The 27,933-nt window shown below is 36.4% G+C and overlaps 1 protein-coding gene across 1 annotated transcript; it reads left to right on the plus strand.

Annotated features, from left to right (window-relative positions):
* The first annotated feature begins 1,160 nt into the window (after positions 1 to 1,160).
* LOC104116984 (uncharacterized) lies at positions 1,161 to 27,892 on the plus strand. The gene is made up of 28 exons (XM_009627952.4): positions 1,161 to 1,693; positions 1,799 to 1,880; positions 2,505 to 2,580; positions 10,498 to 10,562; positions 10,641 to 10,685; positions 10,770 to 10,870; positions 10,954 to 11,095; positions 11,740 to 11,801; positions 11,924 to 11,997; positions 12,075 to 12,145; positions 13,151 to 13,238; positions 13,713 to 13,785; positions 13,872 to 13,967; positions 14,628 to 14,736; positions 15,615 to 15,708; positions 15,796 to 15,879; positions 15,961 to 16,117; positions 16,302 to 16,495; positions 17,814 to 17,858; positions 18,076 to 18,104; positions 18,184 to 18,305; positions 19,001 to 19,048; positions 24,028 to 24,152; positions 24,298 to 24,620; positions 24,757 to 25,693; positions 25,777 to 25,830; positions 27,107 to 27,220; positions 27,295 to 27,892. The coding sequence occupies exons 1-28, from the start codon at positions 1,318 to 1,320 to the stop codon at positions 27,346 to 27,348; spliced, it is 3,840 nt and encodes a 1,279-aa protein (XP_009626247.1). The 5' UTR covers positions 1,161 to 1,317; the 3' UTR covers positions 27,349 to 27,892.
* Positions 27,893 to 27,933: the final 41 nt, after the last annotated feature.

A 27,933-nucleotide genomic window follows, 5' to 3' on the forward strand; every position in this document is an offset into this window, starting at 1 on the left:
GATTGCATTTTATAGAAATCCGATTTTTCAATTCGAAATGTGCTAAATCCGATCGGATTCGATCCATGCACAACCCTAGTCATATACTTCTAAACCATGGAGATGGGTCATGCTGTTGTCATGAAATTAGGGCGGATGCCATATTTTTGTGTAATTGACCATAAAATTCTAACGGTTGCCAAATTTTTATGTAATTAACCACAAAATTATGATTGGTATTTCTGGTGATTGTCAGAATTTTTGGTGCTACAAAATTATGACCAGCATGTTTTAAAATTATGACGCATGGCTATTCTCTCAAAACCTTTCTTAACAATGTCAATATATAAACAATAATTTTCAAAAGGTCCGTCCAACATAATTTCGCTAGGGAAATGCACAAAATTTTCTCTTTGAAACCATGTTTATATTTTGTTCTTGTTATAAAGACCTTTACATACATAGACTAAGCGACGCATAACTGCTTTCATCTCATCTCTCTCCTTCTCCCCCTCTTCCTAATCTATTTAGCTTAGCATATGATAAAAAGTTGAACTCATATATGTCTGGGTTGTTTTTATTTGACAAAGATACATTGGGTTGATTCAAGAAATAACCACATATTGTTTTCGTATTTTGAGATCATTTTCAGAAAGTTTACTAAACCAGAGATGTGTGCTTGAGAGACAAAGATAACTTTAACTTTAGAGAATGAATTCAAAGTCAAAGCTAGGCTAAATTAAACTAAAAAAAGATAAGAAAGTAAAATCAATCATACAGGTAATCAGTGAACTTTTGAACCCATGGTCGTTAGTTATAGAAGAAATTGAAGTACTTATAAAAAATTTATGACCAAGGTCTAAAGTTGTCTGAAAGATTTTTTTTATACAAAGTTCATTGAAAGATTTAGACCCGACTGACCGACAGTCTAAAGTTGTAAAAGAACTATGAAAAATACTTTAGACCTCGATTTAAAAGTTATCCAAAAGTGATAGCAAAATTTTCCATCCTTTCAACTTGTGTAGCTCATGAGTTATATTTGTAAACTTTTAAAAACATGGCAAAAATATAAACATTGGTCTCAAAAGGGGCTATTTGTGCACTTCAGCCAGGAAAATGCAATTGCTAATGGGCAAACTGGGCATTCAAAAAATTGGGGCTCATTTTGTAATTGTCATTTACGTGCAAACTGCAAAGCGAAAGAAGAGAGAGAGTACTCGGGAAGTCCCCCGCCACAATGAAAATGAAAAAACCTCTTTCCCGCCAAAGCAAAAAAACTCACAAAATACACGAATCCACAATTAGTTCGACATCGCAGAAGCCGTCTCCATTGCAGGAATGAAGAATTATAAGCCAGCACCACCGCCGTCGGCGACTCAAAACCCTAAATCCTCAATACATGTGGTGCATATTGGCGGCATTCCGGTGGAGTTCCCATACCAACCCTACGGTACACAGCTCGCTTTCATGAATCGAGTCATTGCCACACTTGATCGAGCACATAGGGAGGGTCGTTCTCACGCGCTGCTAGAATCTCCCACCGGTACTGGAAAGTCGCTGTCCTTGCTTTGCTCAGCTCTTGCTTGGCAACAGAAATTCAAGTCTAAGAGTCTTAATCTTTATTCTCATCTCACCCACTCCAAACCCGATCCTCAAGCCGTTGCTGATCCTATTGGTCATGGCGGCGGTTTTATTCCTGAAACGCAGCCCTCAGGTACTTCATTTCGTTCCGTTATTACTTTGTAAGATAAACAACAATTGAAGTGTAGGACTTGAAGGCAGAGGCGGATTTCGCATTTAATTTTTTTTGCCTCTGCAGGGAACCCGGATACAACATCATCGGCTGCAACTAATGGGGAGAACAAGAAGAAAAATGTGGCGCCTAAAATCTTTTATGCCACGTAAGATTAATATTTTTTCCATAGTTTTTTAGATCAATATCTGGACCCTATGTAAAATTGAACCCTTAGAGGCTTAGCAGGCCATAAGCGATGAACCAAGGCTTTAGCGTGTGAAGTTAACTCATTCTAGAAGCAGCAAACTCTAGGCAAAGTAATTGGCAGAATTTGTGTATTGAAAATCAGGTCATCTTTTTCTTCTTCTTTTCAAATGTGATTCTCCATCACACACACACACACGCACATGCACACTAGGATCAAGTAGGTGATTCAAAAGCTTCACTGACCATTGCGTCTCCAAGGAGGATAAAAACCTTCAAACCATATACTATGTTTTGCTCGCACCAAAAAGTGCTAGGTATAAATACTCAGTCTTCAATTTGTGTACTGCTATGTGTTTATCTGTAAAGCATCTTTGACTCTCACCGGCCACGTCATGCACATAGGTGCCATTCCTAAAAAAATTTCCACTCTATCCACATTGCATCCTCTCCATGTTGCTAGCATATCTTCTAATGTCCTTGGCATTACCCACATTATAATTTCATATGCCTGACTTTGTGGCCTGTCATAATTTAGTATACTTGGACCATTGTGACTCTTTCTGCACTTGGATAATATTCTTAGGAGGACACATGCACAAATTGCTCAAGTGATTCGGGAATACAGAAAGACAAGTTATCGGGTGCAAATGGCTGTGCTGGTGGGTTTCCTTTTTTCCTTTTAGTAAGCTATTATATTCTTTTCCAATCTTAGTTACCATGTAATCATGTTTATGGTTATACCTAAATTCCCATGGCTATCATTAGTCCCTAGTGCTTAGTTCAAGTGGCAAAGGTTGAGGGACTTGTGATTCAGGTCACAGGTTCGAGCCTTACGCCATGCGAACTAAGCTTGGTATATAATTGGAAAAGGGTAGATATGAAGGCTCATTGATCCTAAGGGTCGGCCGCAGACGAATATCTCGGCCAGTAATAAAGAAAAAATGCCCACGGCTATCATAAATTGTATAATGAATCTAATGGAATTAGGTTATTACTCCCTACATGTATATAGATGCAGACAGATACACACGTGTATATGCATACGTGCCTTAGGAATTACACTTGCTAAAATTTTCTTGTATATTCCTACCTATTGCTAATATATACGGTCATATCATGTGAGAATAAATTCTTCATTGGTAATTGAAAAAAAGAAAGAAAATGAACAAAGTTGCATACGCAGGAGGCTTGAAACTGCAACTGTTAAGGCTCCTTTCACTTGCAATTTCCTTTTGGGTGATAAATATGTTGCTAAGAAGTTTCAGAATGTCCCTTTATCTTTGTTTCTTTTATTCCTCAAATTTTTCTCTACGTGTACAAAGTAACCCATTTAGGAGTTTTGTCTACATTTTCCATTATGTTTTGAGGTGGTCTTTATGGCTAAAGGCAGTAATAAACATGTTTTAGCTGCTCTTACAGTATACATACTCTTGTTTTATGAAACAATAAATACCAAATGGAAGATAAGATGCTCAATTTTAATGAGACAATTTGTACATGTTGAACAACGACATGATTGACATTGTTAAGGTGTCCCAAATTGGTTGTAGGAACGAGTTGTAGTCTCTTTATATGGTTCTAAGAAATGCTCAATCCCTTAACACTTAAGCTAGCTTTTTTGATTGAGCTAGGTTCAAGGTTCATTTTTCTTGTCATGATATTAGATATACACCTATCCTTGTTTTTTTCCTAATGTTGGGTCCCCAAGTTATGTTATCCTCAGTTGAAATACACGAAAAGGGAAACTTTTTTGCGGTGCATGGGTCCTTTCCCTTGGATGACTTGAGTAATGGAGAGACAACTGGGCCCTACTGTGGTAGAATCTCGTGAACTGGGCCTACTATGCATCGGGGGGGGGTTAGAATGTCCCAAATTGGTTAAGGAAATTGGTAGTAGTCTCTTTATATAATCTTTGGTAATCCTCACCACTTGAGCTAGCTTTTGTGATTGACTCAAGCCCATGGTTCATTTTTCTTAGCAGTCATGATTGATTCCAGATACAACTTTAAAGTCTTATTTGTTCATATTTTTGTTGTGAAAAAGGAGATATTTGAGGTAGACTAATGAGAGGTATTTGGGGGCAATAACTGGTTTAAGCTAACAACCATAAATTGGCTGGGAAATTAGGATTTGCTGCCAAGAATTATGATTAGTGGCTACATATGAAAAGAATTCAAGTGAAACTATTAGGCAAACAACATGACAAGACGAGGATAATCCACAGTATGTAGGTGTGGTGCAAGGATGCCCTAATAGAGCTCAAAACCATGATCTATTTCATTGAGACGATTAAGCTGCAATCACAGTTAACAAATTTGAAAATGACAATTTTGAGGGAATTGTCAAGTACTTGTGCCTTCGTTGGCAAATATTGCAGATGGAAGTACTAATTAGAAGGACTCCAACTAAATGACTAAGATGCAACAATTAACAATAAATTATAATATAGAGTTTTGGATGTGAAAACTCGGTTCAAGGCACACTATGGAAGTTGTCTTCAAAGGTAGATTCAGTTGCTACCCAGGTGCAAATAGCAAAGTCACGTCCTACTCTCAAGATACAAAGAACCACTTAGGAATCTTTAAAGTATAATAAATCAAAGTACTGGATAACTCTCAAATTGTTTAGCTGCTTTTGTAGGAAATTAGCGTGAATATGAAAGCGACTTTAGAGGAGATTGAAATGATGAAAGGTCAAAGGATGAAGCCATGGAACTCAAAATCGTACGGAAGTCAACCGATAATTTCTTGGGCTGGTGCCTTAAGGTATTTAAAGAGTGAAATATAACCAATGCACCTTTTCATGAATAGATGTGTCTTACGAAGATTGGATCTTCAGTTAATGAACTAATGTGTTGTGCAAAGATTAGATACATATCTTTAGAAAATGTTGTGCCTTTTCAACAATAGGCATATTAAATTTTGAATCACTAACTAAAACCAATAGGTTTTCATATGTCAAAGTATAGAACTATCTTTGCTTTTGCTGACTTGCATGGCTAATATATTCTAGTTTGAAATGAAAGAAGGTTATCCCAGGTATTTCACAAGAAAAAGAGAAGCACTTAAATGGAACCAAACCAAACTGAATCACTTTGATAATCAAAGTAAAGAAGGATCCGGAAGCTCTTGTCGGTCTCCACTGCGTATTATAATTTGGATTATTTCATAATGTTCGATTAATATTTTGATCAAATTAGAGTTTGGGTTAGGATTTGTATGAGATAGATGATCTCGATGAGACTGATATTCCAAATATTTCCTTTTGGATCTTACTGAATTTGTTACCATTTGACAAAATATGCTTTGAAGTTTAATTGTAACATATTACTTCAAAGCGATTGCATCCAAGAATCACTTATTAACCAAACAAGTTTAGTGCCTTCCTAATATCTTATATAGCTACTAGGAGTGTTCAAGTCATAATCAACAATGTGGTATGTCATATATATGTAGTTTATAGATTCATTTTAGTTATGGAGGCTCTGAGCAGGATGATGGATAAAGTTGTTTTCAGTGGCTATCTGAGGGTTTCAATGTAGTAGTTGGGGAACAAGGGTCAATAAGTTGTCTCACATCTTTTGTTTGACAATGACACTTTAATTTTTTGTGATGCAGATAGGTGTCAGTTGGAACACTTGCGACATGTTTTGGTTTGGTTTTAGGTGATGTTAGTTCTCAAAATCAATCTTAGAAAGTGTGAGATCATTCCAGTTGGAGAAGTAGAGGACATTGAGAATCTTGCATCAATCATGAATTGTAAGGTTGGTGTTCTTCCTACTACTTACCTTAGATTATCGTTTGGTGCCTCAAACAAGGATCAAGCAACTTGGAATCTCGTACTACTGAGAGTTAAGAAGAGATTGGCAGGATAGCAAAAGAGATCTTTGTCCAAAGGAGGAAAGGAAGTGCTTATTAAGAGCATTTTTTGGGGTATACCCACTTACTTATGTCTTTGTTTCAGGCACCTGTTAGTGTCATAGAAAAGATGGAAAGACTACAAAGAAACTTTTATAGGATTCAGCAGACGGGGCAGAAAAATTTCACTTGGTAAGGTCGGAGATAGTGATGACTCATAAATGTTGGGGAAGGTTTGGCGTTAAAGATTTGAGGGTTTCAATAAAGCCTTAGGAAAATAGTTACGGAAATTTGGGTTTGAGGAGCATGCTTTTTGGAGAGAGGCGATATCATAAAAGTATGCCATTTGGAGAGAGGTGATAGTACCAAAGTATGGGGTAGTGGAAGGGGCTTGGAGGACAAAAATTGTTACTATGCCTTATGGTTGTGGTTTGTGGAGAAATATTATGAAGGGATAGAAAGAGTTTAGCCAATTTGTATCTTTTCGAGTAAGTGGATGGGAGGAGGGTTAATTTTTGGGGGCACAGGTGGTGTGAGGTCAATTCTTTGAGAATTACATTTTCAAACATTTATAGGATTTCACGTCAAATAAAGATGACATTCCAACAAGTCCAAAGAATACAAGATGAAGAGGTTTTTTAGGATTTGAACTTTAGGAGGAACTTTCAAGATTGGGAAGTGACAGAATTCCAAAACCTTGTAGGCTTGCTTCACGATTAAGCAACATTGCAAGATATCCAGGATACTTGGAGGTGGGGGGAGGGAATCAACATAGTTTTTACTTTTTTCTATCAAATCTTATTATGAAAAGTTGCTAGTCAGAGAGGAGGTTCCTTTTCCACATAGATTGATTTGGAGTCCAAATGTGCTGAGAAAAGTATGCTTCTTTGCTTGGTTAGCTGTTTCGGGGTTATCATGACTGTTGGGAAGTTGAGAAAGAGGAAGGTGACGTACATCAGCTAGTGCTTCATGTGCAAGGGTTCACGTGAGTACGTCGATCATCTTCTTCTGCATGGCCAAGTGGCCTCGAGGTTATGATGGGTAATATTGAGCTAGTTTGGTGTCTCGTGGGTGATGCTAAAAACCATGAAATATGTCATATTCAGCTAGATTCGTGGTAGAAAGAGAAGGAGACATAGGGCTTGGGATGTGGCTCATTTGGCATTTATGTGGGTTCTTCGGAGAGAAAGAAATAGGAGAGCTTTTGAAGAGATAGAGATGGATTTTGTACAATTGAAAAGTAGTCTTTTATCCCTTATGTCTTTTTGGTGCACCCATGAAGTTCCTATTTGTATAGAAGATTGAGTTGTTATTCGTAGAGAATCATATTTTTATGTAGGACTTTACCTTTTGGTATACCCCTTGTATGCGGGTTTTAGTAGTGTTATCAAAGGCGCGCTTAAAACGCGCTTTAGCCCTGAAGTGAGGCTCAAATCATGTTGAGCGCTTAGCCTTGCTTAGCGGGCTCTTCAGTGTTGTCATCAAGGCTCTAAGACATACTTTTCCTTACCAATGAGCATAATCCTGAAGAGGCGATACTAAACAATTGATATTTTATTTTAGAATAAATTTTCTTCAATTTCTTTATCCATATATTTAGTATTCATGCTTATTGATATTAGTCTTGGACTACATATACATATATGCATTTTTTCTCCATTTGCGCCTTTCTTCATTAAAGCCCGCGCTTTATTTGCGCGTTGCGTTTAAAACCCCAATAGACCTTAGAGCTTTTTTGCGCTTTTCGCTTTTGATAACACTAGTTTTATGCCCAAAATTTCTCAATAAAATTTATTACCTTATCAAAAAAATTGTAGCTTACAGAATATAATAATTTAAAACTACCTCCTCCCTATTCCGTTGAAAATGTCTTTCTACTTGCCAATTGTTAAATCCTTAATATCCTACAAGAGAGGGAATCCCGAGAAATATACATGTTAGAGAAAACTAGCCAATTTTTCTGTCACACCCCAACCTTGTGAGTGTGGCCGGTACCCGGTGCCTAAGGCCCGTGCTTACCAATCCTAATACCTGTAATATACTTAACCATATGTGGGATGACGAGGCCTCTGAAGAGTGATTACCTGATCAAAAGACATAACCACCTGCCCGCAGAAAAGGTCCAACATACGTATATATACAACAAGGCCGACAAGGCCAATATAAACACAACGGGTCCACTAAGAAGGCCGACAAAGCCACACAAGACTACTATATATAAGACGACTGTCTACAAGCCTTTAGAGAGTACATCAATATCTGGTCGGGACAGGACCCCGACATATCCAACTATGTCTACAAGCCTCTAGAGAGTACATCAACAACATCTGGTTGGGACAGGACCCCGACATACCCAACTATGTATATATACACAATCACCATACCTATCAGCTTACTAAACAACTTTGGAAGAAGGGAGCGTGGCAACATTCAACTGAGTCAAGTCACCTATTGCAAGGTATCGTGTGAATCTCTATCTGCACCTGCGGGTATGAAACGAACGCCCCAGCAAGGGGTCGTCAGTACGAAAGATGTACTGAATATGTAAGGAAGAGTACAGAAGTCAACCCGAAACTCATAAAAAACCTCTGAAGGCATACACTGTCACAATCCTGGATATATATGCATGTCTGTGGAAATCAAGCCACTAAACGAGGTCATATAATATAGTATCAAGCCACTCTGCGAGGCAAATCATGTCATAACATAGCGTACCCGGCCTCGAAGAGGACTCTGTCGTACCCGGCCTTAATAGGACTCGATAATGTCTTATGTCGTATCATAACGTACCCGGCCTTAAAGAGGACTCGGTCGTACCCGACCTTAATAGGACTCAATAATGTCAAAATAAGCTGTAACGGTGTGCACATATAACTATAAGTGCTGTACCCGACCGACTATAGTGCGGCTCGGTAAGAAAATAGATACACATATATAAGTGTAATGCAAGCAATAACTCTGAAGGGCCTTATGGATCTGATCGGAGTGGCTCAAGGTCGTTATCCTCCGATTATCGTTATGTAATTGTGTCTGTATCAATTGTCCGAGAGTCAACAAAGATCATCAAATTCAAAGGCTATCAAGGCGTGAAATGATCCCGACAAAGAACAATAGGAGTCGTGAACTATATCAATATGAAACAATGAGGTTCACAACCTTTAATCTTGAGAATAGAGTTCTTTTTGAAGTAACGACGTTATGGTTACGTTCTTTGTAGATCATGCCAAAAGAAAGAAAGAGTGAGCCTTAACATACCTTTGTCGTTAATTAACGACTCAACGTATATCTTCCCGAAGACTTCAATCTACATTAAGACAATAAAACTTGTAGTTAATGCCATAGAAGAACTTACAAACATGTTTCTAAGCTAGTAGGTCATTTATAGAAAATCGGAAAAAATTTCCCCTATAAAATTCCACTTCCATCCAAACCAGCATAAAAACAATAAGAACAACATCAACAATAACACACCCAAGCTACCACATTAAGAACCAGCCGAAACCTAGCTCAAAACCCTTCCAAAACAGTACACACGCACAAACAACTCAAACATACTTCCACCTTCACTTTCAATTCATAGTTTTTACATGTTTTCTTCTTCATTTCACTTAATTGATAAATGAATAATTTTAACAACATCAGCCACAACATAATCATATTATATTCCTAATTTCCAGCCATCACAAATCAAATTTATCACCTCAAAACAGCCCAACAAAACAGTAACCATATCTTAGGCTATTTCAATGCTATCTTGTAGTATTTTGCTTTAAACAGCCTCACCAACACTTGTAAAGGCTTAAGCACAAGCAAGGAGATAATTACTTACCTTATATAACAACTACAACTCGAAATCCAGGTTCCCTTAACTCACAACAACCCTTAACGTCATCACAACATCATAGAAGCGCTTTCCGCTACCTTTACGGGCTTGTTGATGTTAGATATAGGTGGTTTACCTTAGAAATCACCCTTAAACCATTGAGAGCTCTTAGAGAGCCTTTAGAGAGATATGTGGGGTGCTCTGGTCGAAAAATGAGAGATAAGGGCTTCCCCCGTTTTTATAACAAAAGGATAAGTTTCCACCGCCTAGGTGGGTCCCATAGGGGCTGCCTGCGCAGTCTCGCGAAAGCGCGAATATCTCTCTACTCCGATGTCGTATCTATGGACGGTTTAATGCGTTGGAAACTAGACTCGTAGATCTTCAATTTGGTGCATGGATCACCCCGTAAATCCAAGTACATTAAGAGAAAAACTCGGTAACATTAGACCCAAATTTTCAGTAAAATTATGAACGTAACTTGCGACAACTTTTTGCCAACTTTTGTTTCATAACGTGCTTGACTTCAAAACTTAGCACACGACTATCATACGATTAAAATACCTCGTAACATCACCTTCTTATGATGTTAAGCACCCTAGTCTCACCTAAAATTATGGGTTATAACATCCCCAACTTGTCGACTTCCGACGAAACTTATTTTCTTCAAATCATTTAACTTCTAAACCTTACAACATGTGCGATGCATGGTTTTATACACTCATGAACTTGAGAATAGTCTTGATCTCTGAGCTTATGTCGACTAAATCATGACACACTTTAACGTGTGAAAATGTGGGATGTAACATCTTCATTAAGGATTTTGGATCGTTTTGCTTCTATGTTTCTTTCAGCTTGATATTGTACTTGTTGTTTGCTTACTATTTATCTTCTTTCAGGCTTCACGAAAACACTACTGTACAAATGTGAATGTACGAGGTGAAGACAACATTGATGAGAAATGGTGATTTTCCATATATTCATAAAATCTGCTTTCCTATCTCTTTTGTCCAATGTTATAATGTTATGGCTGAAATTGCAGCAAGTTAATAGTGAAGGATCGAGAGGCTGGGTGCTCAGAATTCAAGTTAGTTAGTTTGACTTTCAGATGTTTCTATCGTCTATTCTTCTCTTGATTAAAAATTGAGATTTTAATCTAATTTCTGAATAGAAATTCTCATAAAGTCAAAGGTCATCCATCCCTTCAGAAAGGAGGGTGCCACGAGGCTCATGATATTGAAGATCTTGTTAAAGTTGGACAAATTGTTAAAGGTGACAAAGTCTGTGTGTAAAGTTTTCCCATTATTTTCTATGCAAGGAGTGAACTCATCAGCAAGCTATTCTACAATTTTTAGGCTGCTCATACTTTGCAGCGCGCTCCATGGCTGATGATGCGGAATTAGTGTTCTGTCCATACAGCTATATCATCGATCCAGTTGTTAGGAGAGCAATGGAAGTAGATATAACAGGGGCCATCATTATTCTCGATGAAGCCCAGTATGTATAGATATAAACCACTTGTGACATTTGTTGTTTTCCCTGGTGACTTGTTTGTGTAGAAAATAATGGAAAATTTAATTATACATATTAAAATATGCACAAGGAGTTTCGTAAAAACAGATGATTTTGACATAATAGCTGAGCTACAAATGCAGAGTTTTGCCTGCTATGAAATATATTAATTCATCTTTAGGTCTAGGAAATGGTTGTTTTGAACATCAGACAACAACTAATACTCTGTCTGATCCAAATCGATAGATCTATTTTGCTTATCAATTATTTTCAATTTGATCAATTTTTCCGAGTTGAAATTGTACTTATACCGTTTCATCTTTTGAAATAAAGTTCAGATATTGAGAAGTTCTTGAAGAAGTGCTTCAGCAAAAATTCTTTCCAATTCAAAATGATGAAAACAACTGTTAAAAATTGCTAGTAACTGATTGTTTTATTCAACATGAAGTAAAATAAGAGAATTATTTCGAGACAGAATGCTTAAACACGTATTGCATATCAGATAAAGTAGTAATGATTCATCAGAAGAATTGAAAAATGTATGTATTCCATAATCAAAATGAAGTATATACATATCATTGTCTTGACTAGTTTTTCGTATATTTGTTTTGGTTGGTGTCTGTCTGCAGCAATATAGAGGACATTTCTCGTGATGCTGGTAGTGTGGATATTGAGGAGGATACTTTTCTTCGTAAGCATGGACTAGCTTTTCTCCATGCCCTTACTTAATCTTTTTATTTGGGGCCAAATTGAAAGAAGACTTTCTTACATTTTTATTTTAGTTCATCTCTCACAGTTCTTGTTTTCTGGAAGAGTTGCAGATGGAACTGGAGCAACTCACACTATCTGATACTATGACTTACCAACCTTTGGTAGAAATGGTACAGGTAACTACTGCAAATTTTAAGTTCTGTTGACAGCTTATAGAGCTTTCCATCTATTCGTGTATTCATCATTTTTGCAGGACATACTGAATTGGATTGATAGGAAGAAAAATACTTTAGAAAGGCACGACTTCCAACACTATTTCTCATGGTGAGTTATGGTTCGGTTATTGTTCCTGCTTCAGATGTGAAGTAACAGAGAAAAACATATATGTAATGTGAACAGATCAAGTTTGTATTCATCATTATCAAATGTTGGAACATTATATAACAAAAGGAGTATCCATTACTTCTCATAATTAGACTGTTCTTGATAATTGCAAAAGGTAAAGTGATAGACAGGGACTGTTTTCTTGCATTTCCCATGTATTTGGCCAGTATCTTCATTCTTTAAACTTGATGCATACAGTCGTATGGAAATGCTTTAAGATGCTGAGGGACTTTATCACTTTCCATACTGCTGAGGATAACTCCATTTATCATTTTTGATAGGGAAGTATAATTTTTCTATTTTAAATTATACTTTACATTGCTTCATAGAAGCTATAATTTTTTCATGACTTTCTTTATTTAGTATGGAGTCTTAGGAAACTGAAAGGGACATGGAATCAATTACTTGACTTTTGAAAAGCAAGACTCTGTCAGTGTTTAGGTTTCCATTTCCGACCAAACTTTGGTTATGTCATGTTACAGGACATTGTTTTAAATGTTTGGCATGGGTACCCCACATATTCTAATTGTTCAGAGTCTAAGAAAGCTCTTAAGTTTTGGCGCACTTAAACATTTATTACTGCTGAAGCTGAATCAGGAAATTATAATTGTATATGGTGTAAAGCCTTCAAAGTTGATCTTCAACCCAATAAAAATATTTGTATATGCAAAAGAAAAGTACTAAAATTCTACAATTTGAGTACAAATTAGATCTAACCATATTCTCACACAAGGTGAAAGCTATTTCATATACTTATTTGAGACTCTGACTCAAGGTGATTCATGCTCAAACATTACTGCAGGTAACATTGTTTCTGCTGTTAACTAGTTTTCACATTCTACCTGTGCATGTTGTGCGCAAGTGTGTGTGTGTATATATATATATATATATATATATACATACATACATACCTATTTATCTCATCTGCTCCAACTTAATTTGTAGTTGGACGGGTGACAAGGCCTTGAAAGAGCTACAAGAAGCCAATGTGACGAAGCAGTGCTTTCCCATTTTACAAGAATGTGCCTCGAAGGTAAATTCTTGTTGATGCTGGTCTGTTTAGTCTTAAAATAATGATAATGGTTGTTAAGTCCCACATGGGTTGAGGGAATGGGTTGTGACCCCCTTTTTTGGTGTTGGACAATCCTCCCTTGTGAGCTAGCTTTTGAAGTTGAGTTAGGCCCAAGATCAAATTTTCACATGGTTCAGATCTAAGGCACATCGATCCCTGTTGTTGTGATTCTCAATGTCGGGTCCACATGTCATGTTATCCACACTCCAATTGTTCTGTCCTGAGCGTTCTGGGGTACTAATTCCCACATTTGTTGAGGAAATGGGTTGTGGCATCCTTATATGATTTTGCACAATCCTCCACCCATGATCTAGCTTTTAGGGTTGAGTTAGGGCCAAGGTCCATTTCTTCACAGTGGAGATATGAGGACAAGTGTAAGTATTTATATAATTGCACTTGCTCTCACCCTAATCTCTTATCATTTTCCCCCTGAAGGCCATCAAAGCTGCTTCTGAAGCTGAGCCAGAGACAGCTCATTTGAGTGGCATGGCAGCAGCTGTATTAGAGGGTACTGCATCTTATATCTAATTCTAAATGCTAAACTTATCTTTTAAAGGAACTTTATGTACATTGACAATTATGAGTATCATTCAGGACTATTCACCTCACTTCGTTACTTCTTCTCGGGAAACGGGCTTCATGTGTGTGATTATCAGCTAGCTTTACAACGACATGTCAAGAAAAGTCCTGGTAAGTACTGATATATGTGAGAAAGATGCTGCTTATTGTTCCTGTCTTCAGGCGCACTAGGTCTCCCATTTGATCTTATTAAACTAAATTGCACAGATCATTTAACATATTTTGCTGACAAAAATATTTTAAAATATTTACAGATATTTGTTATGAATTGTAACAAGAAATGCTTTGCATGTAATGATGGGCTTTTGTAAGAAGGACGTTTAAGTGTTCTTTCTTCAAAGGAACTTGATCTTCTGAATGCTTTTGCAGGGCATAAAAGGATCTGAGGGTTTATTTAAAACTTTCCTGATTACTAAAACTAGTAGAGATACTTGGTGATTCTGTTCTGTTTCGATCTGGTTCTGTATCAGTTAAAAGAGGTGAAAGCCCTTTAACTCCATCCTTGGAACACACGAGAAGGAAATGAGATAAATATGTTTATGCTCCAGACGTCCCTGACTAATGTGAAGCACCTCAAGCCTCAACCACCACACAAAAGAATAAAAATAGAAAAGAAACAAAGAGGAAAGGATGATTTATTTACTAGTGACATGAATACTGACACTGATGAAATTCTAGAAGATATAGTCACAATGCTCTAATCCTGAGTTAGAGATCTAATTCATTTCTTGATAGTTAATTTTATGCTGCTATCCCTCTATGAATGTGCAGGAACTGCTGTTGGTAGCTGGACGCATTCTTTTAGTTTATGGTGCTTAAATCCAGCGGTTGTGTTCAGAGAAATTGCTGATTCTTGTCTGTCAGTGATTCTAACATCAGGGTATGTGCAATATCACACATCACATGGCAACTTCATTCAAGCATTAATCCTTGTTGGTGTTTGGAAAATTTAGACAATTCCTTTTTGCTTGGGTCCAATTAGAAGCAAACTTAATGACTTATCTAGCAAAACTTTCAGGTCAATGGTGTATGGTTCAGTTTCATGAATATGTACATACGTCAAATGTTTCTTGTCTCTGTTTACTTTGTTTGTTCATGATCTATCCTTGCACATTCTTATTTGTGCCTTCTCCTGCCCTTCACTTGTGATGCCTCAGAAAGACAGTTATGAAAATCTGCTGCTTGAAGTTCCAGTTCCTTATTTGATGTGCTGCATCTTTATTTTTACTAGTATTAGTACCCGCGTGATGCGCGAACACAAATATCAAATTATGATTTGGGTTATTTGGATTATATGCAATTTACCTTAAAATTTAAACTCTCCGGATAAAAATTACATATATCATTAGATATCAATTAAGAAGCATGACATGAAACTGTTTCTCATATCTTGTATTGGATAACATATTTCTTTTTTATATTTGTAACATCCTTGATCTTAGCACTTGCATTTATTCCGTGGTCGATATTAAAGAGTACTAAAAATATCACGTTGTAATTTGTCTTGTTTGAGCATATTATTTTCACAAAATTCTTACTACCACTTTATGTTTTACTTCAAAGTCGAATAAGTCTTGTCCTTCAAAGTCGAATAATTGTCTTTGTTTACTTTGTTTGTTCATGATCTATCCTTGCACATTCTTATTTGTGCCTTCTCCTGCCCTTCACTTGTGATACCTCAGAAAGACAATTATGAAAAGCTGCTGCTTGAAGTTCCAGTTCCTTATTTGATGTGCTGCATCGTTATTTTTATTACAGGACTCTATCACCAATGAATTCATTTTCCTCTGAACTTGGTGTTACTTTCGGTACTTCTCTGGAAGCTCCACATGTTATAGATGTTGAATCACAGGTACTTTAACATTTGTCATTGTTTTGGGATCTGCTGGAGTTCGGACTTTATTTATAGATGAACTCAATGCCAGCCCATGAATTGCAGTTTTGGGCTGCTGTAATCTCGAGAGGACCAAGAAATTATCCGCTGAATGCAAGTTTCAAAAATACAGATTCATATGCTTTTCAGGTATTATGTGATATTTATGCTAAATTTTCATTTGTCAATTTGTATTTCCCTCTGTCTGATGTTGTAGTATTCTTCGTGAAGGATGCCCTTGGCATATCTTTAGAGGAAATATGCAAGATTGTTCCAGGTGGTTGTCTTGTATTCTTTCCTAGCTATAAGCTGATGGAGAAATTAAGCACTCGCTGGAAAGAAACAGGTCAATGGGCCCAACTTAATGCTCGAAAGCCCCTTTTCGTTGGTAAGAAACATTAAGTCCATCCTTTGGACATCAGTAAGATATTAGCAAAACAGGCAGTAAGGGAGTAAGATTATCCGAACTATTCATTGCATGCTTTTCCATTGATGCATTGGAAATTCATCATGCTTGCCAATTGTTGATCTTTACTGGTGCTATTAATTCTTTCTTTGATGTTTGCGTTTAGAGCCAAGAGGGAATCCAGAAGAATTTGAATCAGTTTTGAAGGGTTACTACAGCTCTATTAACCAAAAGGGGAAGCTGATGATGGGAAGAAAGAAAAAGGCAAAAAAGTCAGCTTTTAGCGACAGTAATCCACATGAAGTTTCAGATGAAAACAAGAAAGAGGGAGCTGCTTTTCTTGCTGTTTGTCGAGGAAAGGTACATCAGGGTTAATTCCTCCTGTCAAGTTGTACTAATTTTCTAGTATTTGAACTATCACAAATGGCTGTCTTGCGGAAGTTCAGTCTCACTACTCTGTCGGGTCCAACTGCCCACATGGCCAATTGGCAACACTGAGGTGCAATCTGTAATTACCTAATTTAATGTTCAACTTACAATCTTACTAAGGGAATTCGTCTTTTGCATTTGACATAACTTACAAAATTCCGGTATGACTTGAATACAACTGTTCTTAAAAAGTTAATCAACACTTCGCAAGAGACTAAGAAAAGAGTTGGGACTAACAACAAAGGATTTGTTAGTTGTTAGAGATATAATTAAGTAAATAAAAATTCTCTCTCTAACAACTTAAGCTTTTAGATGAGATGGTTACACACTTCAATAAGTAAAAGATCGTGGGTTCAAATATCATCGACACCCATTATCAGAAAGAATTTCCACGTACTTGGCTCGTGAAAAAGAATCAAACCCGCACGTGAGAGGACGTATTAGAGACATGAGTGCTTCCGGTCTTTCTCAACTCTTAAATTATTTGGAATGTTGAGAAAGGCTTTAATAAGATTTTTTTGATTCATATTAACTCAGTTCAGGTTTATTAATTTGTATAATGGAGGAGTAGCAGCACTTTTATGGCCCATTAACATTGATTTGGAGTTTCTTAGGGGTTATAACCTTTCTGATGCAACATAAAATGGTTCCATCTTGGAGCTTGGCCACCCTTCCCAGCATTAAGCAATATGTTTTGCAATGTTCCTATTATTTTATGTTTTAGATATGTCTTTTGTAAAATAATTTGGTAGTATAAACATGTAGCTTTGCAACCTTAATCTCCTTGCTTAGAAGCCATTACATGGTAGACAGTGAACAACGTAAAGCTATCGAAAACTGAATTTTCCAGGAAAATACTTTCTATGGCCAGACAAGCAAACAGACTTTCATCCTTACAGTTCTGGAATGAATCCTTTGTAGAAAGTGCATTGAAAAAGATTTTAACATTCATGTCAACAATGACTTGCCAAGATACTTCACTGAAGAGTCCTTCCTCTGTGATAATATGGTACTTTTGCAGCAGAATCAGTTAAGATGTTGTTTAGAGTTGCTTTATCTTTATTTATGAATAAGCTCTTAGGAGCACATTGTGTTGTGCATAGTTTATTAGCTTCAAAGTCCATCTTCATTATATTTCTTTCTCCACATCGGAGGCAAAGAAAATGAAACTTTGGCCTTTCATTTTTGTCTGTAAGATTATTCAAGCTTGAAAAGATTCGATATCTGAATATGCAAGTGGTTTCTGCAGGTTTCTGAAGGCATAGACTTTTCCGACGAGAAGGCTCGTGTAGTCGTATCCTTTTTCCTCTCTTTGAATTATGTTACTACTATTTGTCTTCCTGGAATCTGATAAGGACGGCATAAATGCGGACATAAATCCTGATGTTCTTATGTGGATTCTTATAGTGGCAATTCATTTTTATATTGCAATTTGCAAGTATATTTGAGATTGCATGGGCTTTTTGTTCCAGAGTTTTCGGTTGTTGTGGTTATTTTCTTAACTAAATTAGATAGTTGTAGGCATTCCCTTTCCAAACATGTAAGAAATCTCTCTTTATATGAATTTCTACTGATTCATATATGTTTCAGTGACTAATATGGGGCTCATTTTCCATCAGAAATGATATTCAAGTCTCTCTTAAGAAGAAGTTCAATGATATTTATAAGTCATCCAAAAATCTTCTGAGTGGGAGTGAGTGGTATTGTCATCAAGCCTTCAGAGCTCTCAACCAGGCTACAGGTAGGCCATGTCTCTGGTATCTTTCTAAACATCTCCATGTTGAGAGTTCTTTTGTTATCACATATATATCAATTTAAGAGTATAATCCATAACTCAAACAAAATCGTTAGCAAGAGTATACGTCACAGATTCATCAACTTGGTGTTTGTCAGCTTAATCTGTATGATCATCCATAGTTGTTGCAGTTGTGGACAATCATATAATATCAAATACTTGTAATTTCTATTTTATGAATTATTTTGCACTGTTTAAGTATTTTTTCCACTTACAAACTTTGGTCAAATTATTTATTATTATATGTACCTTAAGAAATAATTCATATTAATTAAAAATGATCTTATCCAGTCAATTTATAGCTTAAGGTGAATTAAGAAACACAATTTGTATCTGGATTAATTCATAACTAAAAGTATTGAAATAATAAGCTCATTTTTTCTGGTTTAACAGCTTTAAGGTATTTAAGTTATTTTTACAGAAAAAGTGTTTATCAACACATTTTTACCAAAATGATATTTTCCATTTAATGTTATACAAAAATGCCATCTCTATGAGTAAACTATTTTGCAATTAATTGCTTCGTATAGGGATGTCTTAGTTATTAAAGATTTCCCGAAAAAGTTTATCTATGTTGTGTGATTACTTTGTAATCCACCAAATTCATTGGGTTCTGATATAATTGGTTTTTTGTTTTGTAGGTCGTTGCATACGCCATAGATTTGACTATGGAGCTGTGATCTTTTTAGGTAATTATATTACCCCTTATTTGGTTGCGTAAAGAGAAAAAGACGAGAGAATTTTTCTTTGCTAACTTAGAGAGTACGCACATAAAAGGAACCTCCTTATAATGGTGATTTGGTTACTGGAAAAGAAGAAAAATGGAGGAGGATCCCTAATTGCCATATACAAAATTCTACTCATACTTTGTTCTTAGATATGTATAATGTATCTGGGCAATATTCTAACACTCATCTTCAAGTTGGAGCATATAGATCATGCGCCCCAAATTTGACAAAAGTTTAATTGATTTTGGTCCTTGAGTGCTTTAGTGCACACATTCACCAACTAATCATTTGAACTAACAAAATTTAGTGGAGATAGATTAGAAGTGTGCTTTCTAACCAAGTGACAATAATTTGGATGTTCTTGATCCTCTCATAGAACACTGAGTTAGAACTTAGAAGTGCCATGAATCACAACTTTGACTATTGCAAATCAACTTTGTTTGTCTGACCTTTCTGAACTTCAGCTCTTCACTTACTACTTCAACTGCATAAGCTCATATGTTGCCTATATAGCAAACTAGGCCTCTATGCTCCACCTAGAAAATGATCTTAGTTTTTTACATGTTTAAGAGATCAAACATGGATCACTCTTTGATGCTAACTTGGCCCAATTTGCAGTAGGATAACCAAAACATCACAAATATCTCCTTTCATTATCAAAAAAAAACATCACAAATATCTCCTCGATCCTTGTATTGGATTGCTTGGCCTAGAACACCAGCTTGGTACCACAGCATGTGGATGATTGCATCCCAATGACCATCACAAGAATCCAACAAGAACTGGCTGGTCATGCTAACAACTAAGGACTTCATAAACAACTTATTGTTGTAGCAGCTCTTAACTTATTAAAGGCAACCCCTGTTTTGGAAACTTGACACTAGGTTGGGGTTTTGTTTGTGAACTGTTAGAAGCCAACCATCTTGATCTTATCCAAGATTATAAGGGCATACTTGCTTGATGAGAGCTATCTGAGCTAAACTGAGACATCTCCATGTGCAAACTCATGGAGACTACCTTAGACTATAAAGAAACCGACCAAGTCAACATACAAGACCCCAATTCACATAAGCAACAATGACTGTATTTGCTCTATCTTGTTGGAACACTTGGACCAAACATTTTGGGTGGGATAAGGATCTAACTATTCAGAGCTTCATTCGCTTTGGTACTCTGTATTTCTGTAAAAAAGGAGAATAAGAGAGAAATATCTTATTTAACTGGTGAAGTACATGTACAAGAGAATTCATTATACAGGGATGTTGGCTACGTAAAATAAAGAAAGGTTTCTCAGTTTGGGTTTCTATTTATTGTACAATCATTTGAATATTTCATAAACTGCACCAACACATATTCTAACACTATGGACTTTCTTGACCATTGCTGACTATAGGTTCACATTGCTAGCAGAATCAACATGTGTTGGTTTTTTTAAAAGATGGGGCAACAAAAGGATTGATTGAAAAAGTCTCTCATAAATTTTATAAACCAAGAGGGCTTTAAATAGACAATTTAAAAACAGAATCTGCAGAAAATCTGGAGAATAAATATTCAAATTCAAAAACTTAAACTATCTCAACTAACTTATCCTATTAAATTTAAATTTAAACAAAGACTCCTCCTTCGACCAAACTAATTATTCTGGTAAATCAAATACCAACAGTAACAAATGCAAAATCCAACACTCCTCCTTGCTTTTGTTGCTGCAATAGGCTGATCCTCCTCAATTTCTGCTTTGGCAATTTGTGCTTGTGCATTCTTTCAAGTGTTTTTGAACTTGCATCCCATATGCAATGACTTGTTCTTTCTTTTTTTTTCTTCTTTTTGGTTGTGTGCATAGAAAACAATCTCAACAACTTTGTCTTGTTTGAAGGTTCTTCTGAAGGAGTTTTAATTTGGGTAATGATAAGATTTGCAGGGAGTGGTTGTAAAGATCTTTCTTCTATTACAACATTCCATAAATCATAGGTTTCAAGATACGATTTTATTTTCACTGACCAAATCTGATAATTTTCGTCAGTGAAAGTTTGTGGGGCATTCAATGAGAAACTGTTGCTTGCCATGTTTGAAAATGTGTTTAAAAATTGATATTGGTAAAAAATGATTTGAAAATGGTTCTTTGGAAGAATTCACAGATCCCGTAAGACCAATGAAGCTCTTGATACCATTGTTGGTTATTTTAAAAGATGGGGCAACAAAAGGATTAAAAGTATTGATTGAAAAAGTCTCTTTTAAGTTTTATAAACCAAGAGGGCTTTAAATAGCTAATTTAAAAACAGAATCTGCAGAAAATTTGGAGAATAAATTCAAATTCAAAAACTTAAACTATCTCAACTAACTTATCCTATTAAATTTAAATTTAAACAAAAACTCCTCTTTCAACTAAACTACTTATTGTTCTGGTAAATCAAATATCAGCAGTAACAAATGCAAAATCCAACAACATGTCCTTGTTATAGTTCTCGGAGTTTCTAGGAGAAGAGCTCCTTCCTTTTTGTTGAATTTCTTAATGTCTGGGTACGACACTTTTCTTCTTCATTATTAGGCAAAATATATAGTTTACCCATCAACCTTGTAGTGAAATCCTTGTTACACACCTCTCCTTCACGGGAAACCTTTTACACACTCAACCTTTTAAAACTGTGTCTAAGACACACTACTTTTGACCAGATAGCACTTGCGTGTTTACACACAAAAAAGCGTCTGATGCCCGTAAAACACCCATTTTTTTTCTCCCTTCCCCACAGGAACCCTTCCTCCTCCCTCTGGTCTTCTTCCTCACCTTAGACCACCCTCCCCCTCATCTTCTTCCCCAAATAGAATTTTTGAAAGAACATAAAATTTTAGATCTAAAATTGAGTGATTTTTGTTGGTTTATTGTCTAAATATTGTGAAAATCATTTATTTTTGATAGATTTAAAAGCTTTAACAGTAGTATTGAAAGTTTGGTAAAAAAATCTAGAATCCACCATTGTTGGGGTATCGAAATAAGCTTGTAAATTCAATTGGGTCTTGTTGATTATTGGGTTGTTGAACTCAATTTGTTGCTCGATTATTTTCGGCTAGTTGTTTAGATCTAAGTTGCTCGGACTCTTCACTTTCAGTGCCGCACCCGTGTCGACACGACGTGGGTGTGGGATCCGTGTCGGATCTGGTCAACCGATTTTGGGTACTTTGACCAAAATCAACGGAGAAATTTGGGACAGATACAATGATTTTTGAAAACAAATCAAAAGTTAGGGTGATATGGAAGAAAATGGAATACCTTGTATATATAAATTTCTATGTCAGTCCTTTTCCTTTTATCTCCTTCTAAAATTCTACTCTTGTTCAATATTTTCTCCTTCACGGAATACCTTGTAAGTTCTCCACATAGTGTCTCATAATTTAGACATAACTTTATAACTCTATTTTTAAATAATTGAATTATTTTTAGTTGAATCCCCGCACCCGTATCCATACCTGGATCCGTACCCCCGAATCTTTAAATTTAGATCATGAAGGATCTGACCTCTAGATCCGCACCCGTATCGGACACCCGCACCCGAGTCCGAGCAACTTAGGTTTAGATAGTGTGGTTTAATTTTGGTGTTGTTGGAAACTTTCTCACAAACAACTATGGTGGCAGTAACAATGATGCTTAAGATAGAAAATGGGAAGATGAAGATGGGTTTTAATTGTAATTTCTAATATTTTTTCCTTTTTAAGGTCAATGACACGTGTCACGACCCTATTAGGGCGTGACTTTCACGTTATTTGAAAAATTGGTCAAGCACAAAAGTGGTGTGTCGTAGACACACTTCTGAAAGGTTGAGTGTGTAAAAGATTTTCCGTGAACGAGAGGTGTGTACAAGAGATTACACTGCAAGGTTGATGGGTAAACTGTATATTTTGCCTCATTATTATCTAAATATATATTTTTGACAAATTTAATATTTTTAGAAGAAGTATTTAGTATGTTGTTTGTAAACAAGTGGAAATTGATTTTACCATGTAGAGGTGTTGATCTTTAGTAGATCTTGATGAACAACAACAACAACAAACCCAGAGCAATCCCACACGTGGGGTATGGGGAGGGTAATGTGTACGCAGACCTTACCCTTACCTTATGAAGGAAGAGAGTCTGTTTCCGATAGACCCTCGGCTCAAGAACAATGAAAAAGACACAATAAACAAACATTAACAATGACAAAGAAATAAGATAAAAGAAACAAATAGCACATCATGTAATAGCATAGAAACTAGGAATATGAAGCTATAAGAGAAGTGCAAAAACTACCGGCAATAATGCCACATCGTCTAATTAGCAAGGAACTTGGAATAGGAGAATACAAGATTAGTACTAATACTACTAATACGACTAGAAGAGATTCTCGACTACCTGTCAACCCACAACTCTAATCCTCGACCTCCACACCTCCCTATCGAGGGTCATTAGTAGATCTTGATGAGTCAACAAAAACTTTATGTCATGCAATATAGGAAACTGGTGATGTTACATCATTTTAAGATAGACTATTTTAGGGCTTTGTTGTTTCTTCAGACTGCGAGTATTTCAATCATTCATCAAAAGACATATTGCTAATGAAACAGTGTTATGTTATTCATTATAGATGTTAAGTAAATTTGATCCCTAATATAAACAATTGTATCATGGTACATCCCCAGAGTTAACTAGCCCGTAATATCAGTCATATCTATTATTTAAATATAAAGGTATCTTGTTGTCAGCAATCTCTAAATAGAATTCTCTCTCTCTCCACCTCTCCTTTTCCCCTTTTTTGAGTACTTCTAATTAATTACAGCTTGGTACATTATTTCAAGAAAGAATGCCTCATTGCCTTTATATTGTTTTGAATAATTTGATGATTTTCTCTATCCTTTCTTGTATCAGATTACATTTTCTCTATACAATATCATTTTCATCTTCTTGCATGTAGATGAGCGTTTCTGTGAGGCAAGGAATAGAGCTTATATTTCAAAGTGGTTGCGGAGTTCAATAAGACACTTCGGCAGCTTTGACGAGTCAATAGAAGAACTGAAATCCTTTTTCAGAGATGTCGAAGTACTCATTGACAAACTTTAATTATTATCATGGCAGCTCTTGTTCTCTGCATCAGTCCATTGTCTCTGTTGAAGTTTTCCCAATATTGTTCTCCTTTTTATTCTATAAAGTTATTAATTTAAACCTTTTCTTTTACTTTAAACAGGAGCGTGCTGGCAAGGCAGTCATTTCCGTACAGAATTCTGTTATTGATGTTGAAGAAAATGCTTCTCTAACTAAGAGCGTAAGAACCAGGCAGAAAAATCATAAGTTGAGCACTTATAATGTGAAAGGGCTTAAGGAAGAACAAAATGGTGCATTGATTAGTCAAAAAGCTGCTCTCCTATGTCAATATTCACCTATTAATAAAACGTATAATACATCCTCCACAAAAATGAAAGTTCATGCTCCGCATTTGATGTTAAGTGATGACGAGGATGGTCGCAGAGGTTACATTGATTTGGAATGTGATTCAGAAAAATCACCTAGGTGAAACATGAATCCTTAGTGTGTTGTGTCTGAATTTTATTCCTTTCATTCAGTTGAAAAATGTCTGTATATTGAGCTCTCCACTGGACATTTTACCTCTGCGTTATTTTGTGACACTGAATTTCCAATTTTGCAGGTTTTCTGGAGATCCATTGATCCCCACTGACCTCGACTTAACCATTGTAAAAGAAACTCCTTGTCCTGATGACATTATTCACGTTTCTAGTCCTCAATCCTTCTCCAAGGATGAATATTCTAGCTCAACCATTATTCAAGCATCTGGTGAGCTCTCAGACCACTTGGCAAATCATCCTATAACTCAACAAAATACTGCGTTGGGTTGTAAATCTTCCTGTTTGATGCTTACTCCTGAAAAAGATGTTTGTACCAAAGCAAACAGGATGTCGTGTGATGTTGAATCATCAATTAACTCAAGCGTCAATTCTCATGTGGGTAAAAGGATAAAACGTTTGGATTTGTCATCCATTGTTCATCTCCGTGCAGAAGAATTTGATATTCAGATGACCAACACTCCGATGCATGATAGTTTTACATGTAGATCAAGGAAGATTAAAGATGCATACCAGCGAATTGATTCTGGTTCCAGAATTAGTCCGTTAGACAAGGAACCGGAGAAGTCCAAATTTCCGAGGTCTCCAGTCCTGAATAACTGTGATACATCAGTTGTCCAGTCTAAACTTGCTATGCTGGAAAGACTACAGATATTTTGCTCACTGTGTGAAAATCCACTGGGGCTTCCTGAGAATAATTTATTTGTTATGTGCTCACGAACTTCGTCAACAAAAACTCACTTGAAATCTCTTTGGAAGGGCCAATTAGAAACCCCTGATCCGAGCAGACATAGTATACCTATTCTTGTAGCTAACTTTTCGTCTGTTGATCAACGCATCTATGAAAGAACCAGTGACAGTTTATCTGTACAGGGGATTTGGTGCAAAGAAGATGGTTGTGTTTTCAAAACTATTTTCTGCCCCTTTTGTGTAAATTCCAGACATTGTCTTGGTGTACAGGTCATGGCTTCTGATGCAGCTAATGTCCAGTTACTAAATAAGGTATTAATCTTTCAGCCACTACAGTACAGGTCATGGCTTCTTATTAAGATATTTCCGATTTGCACCATTTGTTTTCTGTGTAGGTGCTGCTTTATTGTGATTGCTTGGTGATAAAAGAGCCTGAAGCGTCAAGAAAGGTCAGTCAGTCCTTTGCTCATTCCTTGGGGACACGTGACCTAGAATGTGTAAAATTGTAGTAGCACAGGCACATGTGAAATACCTTAAGCAGAGTCAAGTATCATGCAATCTCTTGGTTGATAGGTCAAATGCATCATGACTCAGACAATAGTGGTCATGCAGATCAATGGCTAATCCATGATATGCCTGTGAGCTAACATAATCTGAATCATTAACCTCTAATATGTCCTCTATTTGAAAGTGATTGGAGGTGTGAGAGGTTTGACACTGGAGGGCCTACGGAGAGGTAGAGGTAGGCCAAAGAAGAGGTGGGGAGAGGTGATTAGGCAAGATATGGCGCAGTTTCAGCATGACCGAGGACATGACAGGAAGGTATGGAGGTCGAGGATTAGGATAGTAGAGTAGGTAGTCTAGAGTGTTCATAACAGTAGTATTGGCACGCAGTCTCGCTTTCTGTGGGCAGTAGGTTTTTATGACTAACCGTAGCTTTCTTTCATTGTTGATTACCTTAATATCTTGTTTTTATTCTGCTTTTATATGGCTTTTTGGTACTGTCCCTTGTCTATATTTTCATTAATGTGGTGCTTATGTTTTCCTGAGCCGAGGGTCTATTGGAAACAACCTCTCTATCCTCACAAGTTAGGGGTAAGGTATGTGTACACACTATCCTTCCCGGACTCCACGGTGTGAGATAAGACTGGGTATGTTGTTGTTTGTTGAAAGTGATTGGTTCAACGACCAATAGAATATCTGTAAATTGACCATCCAAGTTTCCATTATCTCAGTTCTGTTACGGCACTATTATTGGGATGTCCCTAAAGATCTTGTATGTAGCATATACATTATTTGATTCAGAGTCTTGTGTATTCATCATGTTTCTGCATGTGCATGGCACTTAATTCTGTAGCTGAAATCTATTGTTATTTGATGACTTCTCTAGGCTGGATATAAGCTCTAGATAGAAGAATGCTTTGACTATTTGCCGTGTAAGCAACCAAGCAAAAAACTTAAACCCAAGCCCTAGAGATACTAATCTAACTAGTTACTCTGGAATTAATGAAACATATGTAAGATCTTCAGAGAGTTTCTAGGGGATGATTCCACTGCCAACATGTTGCTTTATGATAAATGATCCATATCCCAAAATTTTAATGTGGTGACGTGTTACTATTTGGTGCTTTCTGATAAATGAACCAACGCCAAAAGTTTCAGTGCCCCACTAGATTTTTTTTTATCCTGTTAAATTTGTACCTTCTTTTCCACTCTCAATTTTAGGAATTATCTCCGTCCACCAATTCAAGCTCTGATAGAGGAGGTATTAATTCCATTGAGAGTTTCTCATTTACTCAGCAGCAGAACCTCGGAGGATGGAGAACTACAAAATCCAAGGCAAGGACATATATTTGGATATAGTTTTTGACATTGTTAACCTAATATATTGATTAAATGCATTTATCATGCAGATGCGGTTACCAAAGAGGAGCATCTCATCTAGTGTACAGACTGATGTAGAATGAGTTGGAGTTCACTAAATACATGATATACTTGCTGCAAAAGTTACGATATTACAAGACAAGCTTCCAAGATAGATGGCAAGTCAAAATGGGTCAGAAGTTGCTGACAATATGATTCTCTACTTGGAGTTTAGCGTGGATGCCTACAAATGAACTGTTTATGCAGTTCGATACAAGATATCATCACTCAGAGATCACTTTTCTAGTCGACGAGTGCACATATTGGACAGATATGGGAAAAATTTTATATGAAATTTTTTATATAATTTGTAAAAAAGGCACAAAAATGAGATGTCCTGTTGATGGCGTTAGTTAATTTTTTTAAAAAAATTTACGAAAAATGGTATGTGCATTTATTATTATTAGTGAATAAAATCTCCCTTAAATAAATGGTGTATATGGATGGCTTACACCATTTATTTCTTGTATCTTAATTCATTCATCCTTATTTATGTATTAAGTTAGTAGCTATGTCAACAATGGTTATCAACGTTATCTCTTTTCAGAATTCCGATGTTATATAACGAAGCAGCAGCGGTTTTTGTCTTGTTGCTCTTGTAATGTAAGTGCACGTGGAGCTTAATTTAC

The sequence above is a fragment of the Nicotiana tomentosiformis genome, chromosome 8, assembly GCF_000390325.3.
Source record: "Nicotiana tomentosiformis chromosome 8, ASM39032v3, whole genome shotgun sequence".
Taxonomy (NCBI): Eukaryota; Viridiplantae; Streptophyta; class Magnoliopsida; order Solanales; family Solanaceae; genus Nicotiana; species Nicotiana tomentosiformis.